General features: G+C 57.5%; 1 protein-coding gene across 6 annotated transcripts in view; it reads right to left on the reverse strand.

The window, feature by feature from the left end:
* Positions 1-13,983, reverse strand: part of LOC149306605 (PH and SEC7 domain-containing protein 4-like) — a 30,933-nt gene extending 16,950 nt beyond the window's left edge. For 2 of the 6 annotated variants that reach the window (XR_016282355.1, XR_016282354.1), the window contains exons 1-16: positions 13,656-13,983; positions 11,170-12,271; positions 10,901-10,964; positions 10,227-10,677; positions 8,580-8,777; positions 8,408-8,488; positions 7,824-7,936; positions 7,526-7,584; positions 7,115-7,204; positions 6,720-6,763; positions 6,159-6,325; positions 5,817-5,887; positions 5,355-5,494; positions 4,995-5,139; positions 4,431-4,574; positions 3,845-4,045 (exon numbers count right to left, since the gene is read on the reverse strand). Coding sequence is in view for 4 of the 6 variants with exons in the window: in XM_089538711.1 (XP_089394837.1) it covers positions 2,092-2,334; positions 3,845-4,045; positions 4,431-4,574; positions 4,995-5,139; positions 5,355-5,494; positions 5,817-5,887; positions 6,159-6,325; positions 6,720-6,763; positions 7,115-7,204; positions 7,526-7,584; positions 7,824-7,936; positions 8,408-8,488; positions 8,580-8,777; positions 10,227-10,677; positions 10,901-10,964; positions 11,170-12,271; positions 13,656-13,963 (3,621 nt within the window). In the remaining 2 variants the exon portion in view is untranslated. Of the gene's footprint in view, positions 1-859; positions 1,841-1,919; positions 2,335-3,440; positions 4,046-4,430; positions 4,575-4,994; positions 5,140-5,354; positions 5,495-5,816; positions 5,888-6,158; positions 6,326-6,719; positions 6,764-7,114; positions 7,205-7,525; positions 7,585-7,823; positions 7,937-8,407; positions 8,489-8,579; positions 8,778-10,226; positions 10,678-10,900; positions 10,965-11,169; positions 12,272-12,378; positions 13,034-13,655 lie in introns of those variants that run through there. The other 4 variants (XM_089538711.1, XM_089538709.1, XM_089538713.1 and 1 more) reach the window with 4 other exon arrangements.
* Positions 13,984-13,998: the final 15 nt, after the last annotated feature.

Below are 13,998 nucleotides of genomic sequence, written 5' to 3' on the forward strand. Positions count from 1 at the left end.
TCAGCCAGATGTCCTCCATCCTATATCTGTGCATTTCATTTTTCCGCTCTAAGTGCAGTACCTTACATTTCTCTGTGTTGAATTTCATTTTGTTAGCTTTGGCCGAGCTTTCTAGTCTGTTCAGGTCATTTTGAATTTTGATCCTATCCTCTGGAGTATTAGCTATTCCTCCTAATTTGGTGTCATCTGCAAATTTGATAAGTATTCCCCCAATTTTGTCCTCCAAGTCATTGATAAAGATGTTGAATAGCACTGGCCCCAGGACAGAGCCCCACTGGACACCCCACTGGTCACTTCCCTCCAGGGTGAAAAAGAGCCATGGCTGACCATCCTTTGGCTTCGGCCAGTCAACCAATTACAGATCCATGTAACAGTTACCTTGTCTAGCCCACATTTTACAAGTACAGTATCTATATACACACACATACACAAATACAAACATATATATCTATATGCACACATACGTATCTATATATACACATATCTATATCTATACACAAACATACACATGTATATATATAGACACACACACATCTATATGCATACACACACACACATATATATATAAACACACATGTATCTATATACACATGCATAGAAATATACACACACATACATACTATAATATACATATACATGTATATCTATATACACACACATACATACATATCTACGCATGCATACTTAAATACACAAATACATATCTACACTCTCTCTCTCTCTCTCTCTCTCTCTCTCTCTCTCTCTCTATATATATATATATATATAGACTCATGTATATTATATAGATATTATATTATATATGACAACGAAGAAAGGAAATGAAAGCCCCCCGGTTCCCCAGTTTTCTTGTCTTGTCTTGTCTTGTCTTTATTTATTTAGCGTATTTTATTTATTAATTACATGTTGTTGTTTCTAATGTGTGGCATTTTTACATTTTCTTTAGTTGTTCATCTCTTTAATTTTTCTTCTCTTTCAGTTAAATGTCGATGACTCTCAAAGGCCTGGTTTTTAAATTACTGTAAAATTATAAAACGGAATGGAATATCAATGAAAACTGATTTCGAAACAAATAAAAATAAAACGGAAAAATACATCAAAGAAGAACAAAAACAAAATATAAAACAGCTAAGAATGAAAACAAAGCGAAACCTGAGATAGAAATAAAAAATGATTTTAAATAAAAAATGCTGAGGATCCAAGGTCTTTAGGAATGAAAAATGCCATCAAATAAGCCAGCTATAATAAACAGAAGAATTAAAGGCCAGGCCGCCATTGCCTTCCTTTGGAAAAGTCGCCTTGGATTCCTTCAGGCTGCCATGCTTCAGAGTGGACACAGGAGGGCGAGCGGGAGCTCCTAGGGCTGAAAGGGCCGGCCCTCCGAGGCGCCCCATGGGGGACGAGCTACGACGTCATCTCGATGGCGCCAAACATAGAGTCCCGCAGAGCTAGAGCGTCTCCATGGCGACGATCTAGGAGGTCGTCTCAGACGGGCTACCATAGAGTCCCAGATGGCCGGCGGTCTAGGAGTTCGTCTCAGAGGGCCTACCGCAGAGTCCCGCAGGCCTAGAGCGTCTCCATGGCGACGAGCTAGGGCGTCATCTCTATGACGTCAACCAAGGCGACGATCTAGGAGTTCATTTCAGAGGGCCTACCACAGAGTCGTGAAGGGCTAGAGCGTCTCCATGGCGACGGGCTCGGAGTTCGTCTTAGAGGGGATACCATAGAGTCGCAGATGGCTAAAGAGTAAGCAGGAGACTTTCTAGGAAACGACACGTAGAGGGCCGGTTCTCCGAGAGCATATAGTTAGAACGTCGACATGGAGATGTTCTAGGAATCCCTGTGAGGGCCAATCAGAGAGCAGGAAGGGCCAGTTGAAGGGAGTGAGGCCAAACCCCCTCAGAAATAGACATCCAATCAGAGGGCAGGAACAGATAGTAAAGAGGATGAGACTAACCCCCTCCAGGAACAGGCAGCCAATCAGAGCACAGGAAGGGACAGGTGAAGGGAATGAGGCCAAACCCCTCAGAGATAGGCAGCCAATCACCTCGCGTTCAAAAAACAGCCGCCATTTCCTTTCTCCTCCTGGTGTCATGCCGCAGTGGAGACACCGGAGGGCGCGCGGGAGCTGCAGCCTAGGCATCTCCGAGGGAGGTCCGTTCCAATGGCTGCAAGGCCGTCCTTGCTCCTCCCTGCCCTGGTGCGCCCCCTCGTGGCCGCGGCGCAACATGGCAGCCTCTTCGGCCTTTCCCGCCCATTGAGTCCTGCGTGAGAAAGGCTGGCAGCAGGCTCCTTTGTCCGAATGGGCCTCCTCTGCCTCTCTTTGGGCCACAGCTGGGCGAGGAGGGGAAATAAGCGCCACCCAACCAAATAAAAACAAAAGCAGGAACAAAACGGAATGCTATATTAAGTAACTTAAAAATAAACAAAAATGAAATGAGAATCCAGCCTCTCTGCGGGGGGGGGGGGGGGCGCTCTGGGCATAAATCTTTTCCTAAAGGCCTTCCAAGGGGATGGCTCTGCCTCTGCATCCCTGGCCTCCTCCCCAACAGCCCCCCCCCCAGAGGGCAGAGGGGCGTCTTTGTCCTTTATGCTCCAGAGGCCCAGGCCGGGGGGGGGGGCTTTCTCTCTGGGGAGCAATGGAGGCAGGGAAGGAGGGAGGGAGGGCAAGGGGTCAGGGCAAGCCCCCCCTCCCCTTAGTTCTTGCCAGGAGGTCTGCCTGTGAGACTCGGAGAGTCCGGGGTCACTCCCTCTCAGCCTCAGGGGAAGGCAGGGTGGCCCTTGGGTCCCTTCCGACTCCAGGTTTCTATGATGCTGCATGGAATAATAGGCGCTGTGTTAGTCCCTGGCCCAGGCTCTGGGAGACCAAGGTCACATCCCTCAGCCCCAGAGGGAAAATCATCTCCCCTGAACGCACCCTGCCAACAGAGCCACCTTAGTCTCTGTAGGGTGCGTGGATCTGGGAGGCCAGGGCTCCCAACAATACTCCTGCGGAGAAAAGCCTCTCTCTTCCTGGCCAGGCAGGGCTGCCCCTTCCATGCAGAGCCTCCCATAGAATCCTACGGGCCACAGCTTTTCCTGGTGGGCTCAGAGGAAGCAGGTGCAGCAGAAAGAAGCAGCCCCTCCAGTCAAGGCAGTCCCCAGGGGGGGGGGGGGGCAGGAGGCATCTCTTTGCCACTTCCCCTGTTTCTGGAAGGGTATGTCCAGGCTGCTCCCATCGCCCAGGAGGCATCTCTCCTAAGAAACCGGCCAGCCGCAGCTAGCCCTTGGCCTTTTGGGCTGCCCTCTGGACCTTGAAACTAGCTTCCCAGCCCAGGGCCAAAGAAAGGGGCAGTGCCTGTCCATGGAGCCTGGCAGGTAGAAAGGCATGGCCCCCTCCCCAGGGGTTCAGGATGGGGGCCCAGTGCCAGCCAAGCAGAGTCCTCAAGATTCAGACTGACTTCAGTCCATCAGTCCTGTTTATTGCACAGAGATCCCAGCAGCAGGACACTTTCCCTGAGTCTTGGCAGTCTTGGCAAGGCAAAGCGAGAGGCCAGCCCTGAGGGGCCCATCTGTGGGGACGGATGTCAGGGGCTTGGCTCTGGCTGGTCCAGCGCTCAGTGATGCACTTGGGCCACTGGACTTCCAAGCTGTGCTGCCCCTCATGCCCAAAGGCCGCAAATGCAACGTCTTCCCACTCCACTCCCAGTCCCTTTCCTAATCTGAAGGCCCGCGGAGAGCAAACACTCCTGGTTCAGCTTTGGGACAATGGGTGTTGGGAGGGGGGGTCCGGTCACAGCAAGTGCTTGTTGCGCCTGGTGATGATCTTGCGAACCGTCCGGCGCTCTGAGATGTTCCGTTTTACCTTGACCCCAGTGGGGGCTGTGGGGGGGCCCTCCACATTCAGGGAGGGGCTAGAGTAGGACTTCTGCAGGCCAGGGCAGCTGCCTGCCTCCGCTGCCTCCCTCAGGTGAGCAGCCCACTGGTCCGGGTCCTCTGACATGGCGGTGCCAGCACAGCTGAGCTTCACCTCCAGCAGCCGCACATAAGCCTCGTACCGGCGCTTCTGCACAACAAACACAAAAGGAAGGAAAGTGTCACTGGCTCAGCGGGGACAGCCTGGCCTATAGCACAGGGCTGGCGCTATAACAAAAATAAACAGCTCGCTTTGCTAGAAGTAGGAGCAAGAGGGGGAGAACTGAGAAACAGGGTAATGCTGTGCCGACAGCAAACGTCATGAACAAAACATCCATAATTCTGCATGAAAAGAAAGGCTTTGGGGAGAATCCCTCACCAACAACGTTTTCTGAAGTCTGGATCCCCCATATTTGCCTACCTAGGGCCCAGAACCAACTAGCCAACTGAAGGCTTCAAACTCTGCCCTCACTCGCCTCCATCTGAGGGAAATGACCGAGGGCAGAGAGGCCACTCTCCCCAGGTTCCCAGCCTACCTCATACAGCAAGTACTCCTTCCTGAGCTGGTACTCCTCCAGGTCCTGACCACGGCTGCGCTTATCCGGGAGGTTTCGCTGGAGCTCCTGGAGATCATCAGAGGCCTTGTCCATGTAACCCTCGTGGGCCTGGTACTGGTCCTCCTTCCAGGGCAAAGAGAATGTGGTCAGGACCTGGCCTCTGCAGGCAACCCAAAGCCCCCTCACCACCAAGAGCACAGCAGCCTCATGGACACACACACCAGGGACCCTCAGGGCAGCCACACAGCCTGGGAGCAAACCTTTCCCACTGCTGTGGCGGCACATAGGGCCACATACAGTGGACTGATGGGTCATAAATAAAGTTAGCAATAATAACTAAGAGCAAAGGGAGAAGAAAGTTAGGAAGAGGAAGAAAGGTGAGGAAGAGGAAACCACCATTACCTTGATGCAACACACTTGAAGGAAGGGGAAGATGGGTTCAGACCTCACCAGGGGCTGGTCTTTCCCCTCATCTCCTCCTACCCCTAACCTTCTTCAGAGAGCCAGGAACACCCTCATGACAGTGGCCCCCAATGGTCTCACCAGAGAGTTCTTGCAGGGTGCTGTTGGCAGGATGGGCCGAGTGAATTTCCGCTGGGAGCCCACGGCTTCTGGGAAGGGTGGCGAGGAAAACATGGCAGCCACCAGGTTGATGTGGGAAATCCATGAGCTCATCTCCTCCGCAGTTCTGGGGAAAGGCAGAGGGACCCCATCAGGCAAATCCCCCCTCTAAATTGCAGTCCTGCTTTCCCCAGGTAGTTCCACTGCCCCCCCCCCCCAAGCAGAGCCAAGAGGAGAAAGGGCAGAGTGAAGTGGGGCAAGGGAAGTTTGACCCCCACATCACTGATGCCCAGCCAAGAGGAATAGGATGCTGAAGGCCACCGGAGGCCTGCACTGACTCACTGGGCTTGGAAGAGGAAGATGCTCCAGTCAGCTGTCTGCAGCCGGAAGACGTGGGGCCGCTTGGTGTATTTGCTGGCCCGCTCTGCCAGGGCATGGAGCACCCCAACAGGCTCTTCCAAGGCCTCTGTCCAGTTCTCATCCTGGAAGGGGGGCGCACAACAGATGCAAACCAAAGGGAATGGGCTCTCTCTCTCACACAAAGCTGACGTACCAGGGCAGGCAAGAGAGGGCAGGTGGTGCTGGTGGCACACCACAGGCCCCAGGACAAAGTGAGCACTGGTCTGAGGCCACCAAGGCACAGGGTTGAAGGTCCTGGGCTCCAAAAAAAGACAGGGGGCCCCACCAGCATCTCATCCTTCCCCCTTGCTTTGCCAGAAGGAGATGGGATCAGAGTCTCTTCAGCCCCCCTCAGAAGTTCAGGGCTTTCTGGGGCTCCCCTCCCCCCCCCCCCCCCGCACTTACCTTAAAGAAATAGAGCACAGTCCCTTTCAGGACAGTGTGGAAACTCTTCCAGCCTCTCCTGCCCCAGGGTGCTGTGGAGGGAAATGGGGCAGGGAGGGTCAGACTGGCCGGGTGCCCTCAGCCCCTCCCCACACACCTGGGAGTTTAGGAGGGGGGCTCTGATACAGATAGGCTTGGACCGTTTTCCTGCCCCCTCTGCTCCCTACAAGGGGCAACCCACACATGGAGCAAGAGAGTCAACCACTACCCGCAGCCCCACGTGGGCCAGGAGCTGAGCACTGGCCAAGCCAAGCCAGGCTGTATGCCCACCTCTCCCCACCCACCCCTCATGCAGCCACTCACTCTTTTTCCCATCTGCCTCGGCGTGGACCTTGCGGGCAAGCAGGCCCTGGCGGTATGTCTGAGTGCCTGAATCATGCAACAGCGTCAGGAAGGGGTTGCTCTTTTTCTGGCTAGAGGCATAAGGGGGCTGGGTCCTTGTGGGGGTGCTGGAAGCCTCTTCCTCATCCCTGCAGAAAAGAGCGGGGCCTTGTTGGTTGGCAAGAAAAACATGGGAGATGGAAGCCAGAATCATATGGGCCTCCAGTGACCTTCTGGATGCCAAGCGGCACCTGTGGGCTCAGCCGTCTCTGTGCCTGTTCAGAAGTAAGGCCACTCCGGAAAGTGCCACCCAAAGATATCTCCATCCCTTTTTGAGTTCTCTCAGCCCCACAGTCCTTGACCCAGGAGTTTGGGGGTGGGTGGGGTTTAAAGAAGCAGCTTATGCGCCCTTGCTGGGACATTTAGGACCCTCCCTGACTCAGTCCATGTGGACACACAGGCTGTGTGCCCCTCACACCCCCAAGGCTAAGGAACCTCCTGAGAACTGTGCAGCACCCCCCTCCCAGCAGCCATGTGACTTACACAGCCCACTGCAGCTTCTCCTGGCGGATGGAGTGATACAGGCCCTAGGGAGAACAAGAGAATTTGGGGGAAAGGGAGAATGGGAGAGAAGGGAGGATGAGAGAGATCAGCATACCCCTGTAGACCCCCCACACACACACACACACGTCTGGGCCTTCCCAGGCTGGCTCCCTCCCCACTAGCTCCCCTCCCCTCAGAACAGCATCCAGCATCCAACCCTGGAAAACTTGGGGGGTGGGGGGAAGAACCTTCTTTCCTCAATGCCCCTGGCCCCACAGCTGAGTCTATTTCGCCCTTGCAAAAAAGGAGAAAGCAACAGCTTGCTTCCTGCTGGAAAGCGCAACCCAAGGGAGCCTCCCCTTTGCCCCCTTTCAACCACCGCTGCTCTCAGGTACCTTCACAAGCTCTTTGGGGAAGTTCTGCCCATCATTCAGGCCATCCAGGTTGCTGAGGAAGGCCTGGCAGGACATGCTCCGGCCAACCTTCTTCTCTCGCACAGGCCAGGAGGAGGAAGGGGGAAGAGAAGGAGGAGGAAACTTTTTCAGGCATCAACAACCCCTGCACAGGCTATGCACCCCCTTCCTCTGCAGGCAAACCCAGGATCTTCAGTGGAGAGGAGATACGAGCGGGGAAGGGAGATGGCGGCACCAGCATGAACATGGTCACTGGGCAGCCCCCAGGCCCCCCTTCTTTTTCCCCACCAGCCCCACTCCAAGGCCCAAGCTTCAGCTCCGCACCCACCCCTCAAGCCACATGGGAGACCCCCAGGGCCCAGCCTGGACCAGCCCCCTCCTGCAGGGCCTTACCTGCCCATGCAAGTCAGTGTTGAGAAGCATGAGGGCACAGGTGAGGGTGTGCACAGCGTCTGTGGAGGATGGAGGAGGCCAAAGCACTGAAAGAAATTGTGGAGACCCCTGCCTCACCCCTACCCCACCCCCAGGACCACGAGGCCGATGCCACCAGCTCCTCCCAGGCCTTCCCCACTGCCCTGAAGAACCCTGTCCGCCATACCTCTCCCACACCTGCCCACCCTAAAGGTGACCTCCATCTCCAAAAGGTGTGGTGGGGAAGCCCCCTTTCCACAGTCCTTGGGGCGCCACTTACCTGGGCTGAGAAAGGCCTCCGGATTGCAGCTGTGATAGCGCTGGGAGAAATGCTGGAGGATCCGCTCGCGCTCCTGGGTCTCCCCCGTGAGCACAAATGCCTTCAAGAATGACCTGGGGGGGGGGGGGGAAGGAGGGAGCTCTTGAGAGAAAGGAAGGGAGGGAGAGGCCCACCAACCCACACACACCTGCCTGGCTCTTCTCCACCGGGGTCTCGCACTCTCTGACACCACAGAGAGCCCATGGGGCAGATGCAGGAAGGCACCCCATCAACCTAGGACACCCCAAGGAGGGGAGGCTAGGGTCATGGGAGAAGACGAAGCACTTCCATAGCCCTTTGGGAAACAGGGCTCTGTAGCAACTGCCACCAAGGAGGCATATGGGAGGGTGGGGAGGGGGTGTCTGACGGACACTTTAGTTCTCTCAGGAAAGTTGACCAACAAGGGGGTCAGGAGATGCCCTCCACTATCTACTGTCTATCTTGGACATCTCCCCGCCCCCAAGCAACCGCATGTTTTGTTCCACTACCCAAAGATACAGCAGCCTTTCCCGCAATCACTGCATGCAATGGGGATCCCTGCCTACCTGAGAGCCTGATCCAGCGCCTGTCCCCGGAAGTGGAAGAAGGAGAGGTAGGCTTCAGCCACCATTTGGCTGAACTCATTGCTGTGGGCAAACACAAAGTCACAGGGGTGCAGGAAAGGGGATGGACTATGTGCAGGGTGAGGGTCCCATCAGACCTTCCCCCCAGTCATACTTCTTCCGAAGGAAGGCAGCCACCTGAGACCTCTTGAAGCCATCCAGGTGGTAGAGGCGGGTAGCTAGACGCAGGGCAGCTGCCTGGTCCCCAGATGTGCCGTTAGCAAAGAGTGGACTCCCCTCAGGTTGAGCTTGCTCCTTGGTGCCGAGGTCCAGCGCCATGTGCCCAGGATTTCCAGAGAGGCCTTGGGGGCAGCTACGGGGCAGAGGGAAAAAGGAGGAACTCAGAAAATGCATTGCAAAAGGGGTGGTCCCAGCATGACAGTCCCTTTAGGCCAGGGAGAGGGTAATGGGTACGAATCCCCCAAAAGCCACCCTAGGCCAACTTCCTCTGCCCTCTTTCAGCCCGTGTTGAGCTCCCTTTGCAGAACTGGGGCAGGGACAGCCGGCAGGTGGCTATGTGCCAGGAATGGGGGGCTGAGGGAGACTCATTTTCTTCTTCCCGCCCCTGCAGCATGGACCCCCACCCCCCCACTTCAGTGATGGGGGGCCCAGAGAGGGCATGGGGGCAAAGACTGCATGCTCTCTCACACACACACACACACTGGGTGCTGCTGCTTGGCCACTCTCCCCTTTTGAGGAGGGGCTCAGAGGCTTCCTCTTTGACTCACCTGCTAGCTGACTTGCTAGCCTGGCTCCTGGCCCTGGACACCTGGCAACCCCAGAGCTGCTGACCAACCTTGCCTGATGGGATGACCCTTATGGGTCAGGTGACCCTGAGCCTCTCCTTTTCCCTTTTGCCCCCAGTCTGGAGCACCCAAGGGACCCATCTGCTTCGGTTTCACCAGGCAGTCGGTCCTCCTGAGCCTGCCCCATCAGCCACAGCTGAGCTTCAGGCCATACGGAGAGCTACTTGGCAGCTACAAGAATGCTGTGAGGCAGTCTCTGCCGTGAGAGATAGGTCAGAATGGATGGCCAGGTGTCCAGTCAGGAAGCCCAGCTGGGCAGATCGCCTATGGGAAAAGCCACCTCTTCCCTTGTGGCACAATGGTTAAATGCCTGTACTGCAGCCACTGACTCAAAACCATAAGGTTGCGAGTTCAATACCAGCAAAAGGGCTCCAGCTCGACTCAGGCTTGCATCTTTCCAAGGAGGTGGCTAAAATGAGTACCCAGATTGTTGTGGTCAATTAGCTTACAACTGTAAACTGCTTAGAAACTGTTATTTCAGTATGAATAGGTATATAAATGAAGCTGTTTGGGGTTTTTTGCTTTTTCCAACACTGCCAACTGATGTGGAGTCAGAAGGACCCCCTGAGCAACACCATAGAAGAGGATAGCTGCTGATGATGAGAGATCAGCCAATAGCCTCTCACTATGGGGACAGGGGAGGGTCTGAGTCCTGCTGGCTGCCCTGAATCTGAGGAACACCCTTCTTCCCTTGAGGTCTAAAAGACCCTGGAGACACTAAGAGATGCCAGGAGGCCATGTGCAACAAGCATGACACATGCTGGGGGCCAGGGGGAGGCTCACCGAAAAGGCCTAAGCTGCACACAGGAAGCCGCCGCTGCTGCCACCGCCTCCCCCACCCTCACCGCCTTCCTCCTCAGGCCTTTAGCTCAGCCCTCAGCCACAGCAGGAGGACGTTGTGGGAGAGGGAGGGAGGAGAAGTGGCCGCAGGGCCCCCCCATACAGAGCAAACTTACTTCTGTTGTTGGGCAGCTGGATCTTCCTCCTTCTCCTCTTTCTCTCTGCCACCTCCCTCAGCTGCCCCAGCGGGCAACTCAGCCACCACAAACCCCTCCACGGAGTCTTCCTCCAAGTTCCTCCCAGGGCCGCTGAGCGAAGCAGGGTGCAGATCATGCGCACAGGCTCCCTCCCGCAGACAGGAAGTTCCCCCAAGTGCCTTCGCCCATGCGTAGGAGGGTGACTGGCAGCCACAGAATGAGTCGCGGGGCTCAGACTTCTTGCGCCAGGGGCCCCATTCCACAAGGGCTGAGGGCACTGGGGAGCTATGGGGAACTGTCTGTCCGTATTCTCTGGGAGATGGAGGGGGCTGCTGGGTGGTGTGGCACTCGGGAGCCTCCTGCAGCAGTGCTGACATCAGGGAACTGCTGCAGGTGGAGAAAAGAAGGCCTTGGGCGGGTGGATCAGCACCTAGGGAGGAAATGAGAGGGAGAGACAGGCCTGGTACCTCCCCATGCCTTCTGGGTGGAGGAGTATCTTGGCATTCCCTCCCCACATGGAAGCACTTCACCTGAATGCTTCCACGCACCCCTGGCCACCCAGGAAGAATGCTATGTTCCCAAAGAAATGGTCAGGGGGCACACACAGCCTCCACACCCCTGGCCACAGCAGCCCCCCTGGAGGCAGGACTCACCTGCATCGGGGTTCTCAGAAACACTGTGAGCTGGCTGGGCTGGGAAGCATTCCTGGGCCTGGAACTGCAGAAAGGCAGAGGTGGGTGAGGACACTGCTTTAACCCCCTGCCCTCCACCCCAGAGGGGCAGCCTGCCTTTCCACCGCTAGGCAGAGGGAAGGACAGCTGCCCATGTGAAGCTGAGCCAACCCTGCTCTCTGAAGGCTGCGGATGCCAGGCTGAGCCATCGGCTCCTCTGCAACCATCAGGCGACTCTGCTGCTCCCTCACCTTGAGGCCCTGCTCTCCTTCCTCTTCCTCCTGGGAAACATCCAGCTCTCCTTCTGTGATCACCAGCGGGGACAGGGACCGGTACTGGGGCAGGTTGCTCAGGAAAGGGTTGGGGGCGCCTGCAGGGTGAGGATCACTGGCTGGAGGGTTCTTTGACACAGTCACCTGGCAAACCACGTCGTCACCCTGGTCCTTGGGGAAGAGGCTGTTGCTGTGGGTCCCATCTCTGAGGCTCAGAGGCCGTCCTGCTTGCTGGTCTCCCAGGGCTGGTTCTTCGAAGCTGGTGCTTCTTGCAGGGCCAGGACTCTCCTGGAAGAGGGGGTTGTCGTAGAACAGGCCTTCCATCTCCTCTTCTTCCTCCTCCTCAGACAAGCCTTCCTCTTCCTCCTGCCTCCCAAAGCTCTCCTCCTCCTCCTCTCCTTCCTCTTCCCCACTGTCTCTGTCCAGGAGCACAGGCTCATGGGAGAAAGCTGAATCCTGCACCCAGGGCAGCCCCAGCACCTTCTGGGTAGGATGCAGGGGAAAACTCTTTGGAGGACCTGTCTCCTTCCTGTCGATCTCTCCCTGGAGGTCCAGGACGCACATCTGGGCCTGACAGATACTGGCCTGGAAGAGAGCCTGCGTGGCATCACCCAGGCCCCTCTCCCACCTCTTGGGGCCCCCAGGGAGCAGGCCACCTTCCCTGGGCAGCTCCTCAGCGCAGATATCTAAACCCCCTGGAAGAGGAGGAGCAGCACCTTCGGGGATGGACTCCTTGGCATGGTTCTGATCTGACCGGGCAAAGCCTTGCCTGCTCTGCATGTCCTCCCACCCTCCCAGCCAGAAATCGAGGTCTTCTGGGCACAAGATGAGAGGGGGGGGCATGGCTTCGGCTGGGGCGCCATTGGGGGGGGCGAGGGGGTCCTGCCTTACTCCCACAGAGCCTTCGGCACTGCAGCCCAGCTCTCCTCCTCCGTAACTGGCCAAGATGTCCCTGAGGCCAGAATCACAGCTGGGGTCTGAGTGCTCCATGTTAAGCTTCAACATGGAAGCTTCCAAAGTCCAGCTGAGCTCTAGGTTCTGGCTGAGGAAGAAGGTGCATTGCGTGGCCCTCCTGCTTACCCTGGAAGAGAAAACACAAAGGCAAACACAGGGGTTAGCGTTTAACGGAAGGCTAGTCAGGAAGCCACTCGCCCACCTGCCCTGCTGGCGTCCTCCCACTGCGCTCACGCCACACGGGGCTGGGCCCGAAGGGGCAGCCGGGTCACACAGGTGGCCCCAGCCCCTTCTCCACTTATGCTCCCGGAGAGATGCCAGGCAGGTAGGCGGCCAGGGGCACTTCCCATGCCCTGCAGTGGCACTGTGGGGCTCCTGAGAGCCTCAGCCACTCTCTGGATGCCACACAGCAAAAACCCTGCCTACTGGCAACAAAGGGGCAAACACCGAAGGGAAGCAAGGGGTCCATGTCACAGGATTCCTGGGAACTCCTGAATGTCAGGATGTGTTTCAAAAGACACACATGGCAGCAGCAGGCAAAGGGTGGAAGGCTGCGGTGCTATGCCTACGTCTTCCCAGGGAGGCCCAGGAGGGCAGAGGGAAATGCCCCCACAACAGCAAGGAAGGAAGGAAGGAAGGAAGGAAGGAAGGAAGGAAGGAAGGAAGGGGCCAAAGAGCTCCGCGTGGCTCCCACTGGCATGGGCAAACTGGCGAAGGCTGCCACTCTGCCCACCCGGCCCTGCCCCGGCCGTCCTCCGTCCTCCATGAGCTGCACAGCCGCTGGGCGGGGGCTGTGCCCCTCTTGGCTGCCCTCCGAAGCCCCCCGCCCCCCGGGAGCCAGCAGGCCTGACCCATGGACCCTGGAAGCACGGCTGTCGGGGCCTGGCGGGCCCCTTGGACGGGCTCCTTCCTCCCGGAAGCCCCCCACAAAGAGCGGGGCCACCCTCCCTCCGTCCCCCGGGGCCTGCCTCCAAGGGCCTCCTCTGCGGGGGCCTCCGGGGAAGACCCCCCGGGAGCCTCCTCCTCCTCACCGGACACGGGCGGAAGCGGAAGACGCGGAAGCGGAAGCTCCCCGGCGGAAGCAGCTCTTCCCCTTCCTGGCCGGGGGCAGGGGTCCTTCCTTCCTTCCTTCCTTCCTTCCAGCCTGAAGGGAAGAGCCCTCCCTCGCAGCCTCCTCCGGCCGCCCTTGGGACCAGGAAGGAGGGGAAGGGCCCGGGAGATGGAGGAGGCCCCAACGACGAGGGAGGGAGGGAGGGAGGGAAAAGGGGGCCCTCGGGCTCCCCAGGGGCCAAGGGAAGGGCCCTGGAGTGGGGCCCTCGCGGGGCGGGGGTCTTGCCTGGCCTCCGATTGGGCGGGGGCTGCTGGGGCCTGCGACGGGGGCTGGGTGCTCGCCACCCCCAGCAAGGCCCCTGCCTGCGGAGCCCCTTCCTCCTCCTCCTCCTCCTCGGGCCCCAGGGCCTGGCTCCTCAGCTGCAAAGAGGCTGCCTTCAGGCGGTGGAAGGGAAGCCTACCAGGCCGGCCTCCGCGGAAGGGGCAACCGCCAGAGCAGCCTCCTCGAAGGCCAGAAGGACGGGGCCCTGGCCTGCCTCCCCTGGGGCCGCCTGCCGCTGCATCGCCGCTTCTCCTCCGAACAGGAAGCCACAGCCCTGGCGCAACTCTGGCCTCTTCCTCTTTTTGGGCGACAGGCTTTGCTTCCTCTTCTAGAAAGGCTTCGGCATATTCCTCCTGCCTTTGCATTCTTTCTTCGTATTCCTTGCCTTTCAGTTGTTGAACCGTAACCTGCCTGGAGCCCCAAGGGCATGTCAACCGTGTCCTCCATCCTTCCTGCCAGGGGCAGCCTGCAAGGGCCAGGCA

This window comes from Sceloporus occidentalis, unplaced genomic scaffold (assembly GCF_023333645.1).
Source record: "Sceloporus occidentalis isolate IW3139 unplaced genomic scaffold, rSceOcc1.0.p SCAF_9, whole genome shotgun sequence".
NCBI lineage: Eukaryota > Metazoa > Chordata > Lepidosauria > Squamata > Phrynosomatidae > Sceloporus > Sceloporus occidentalis.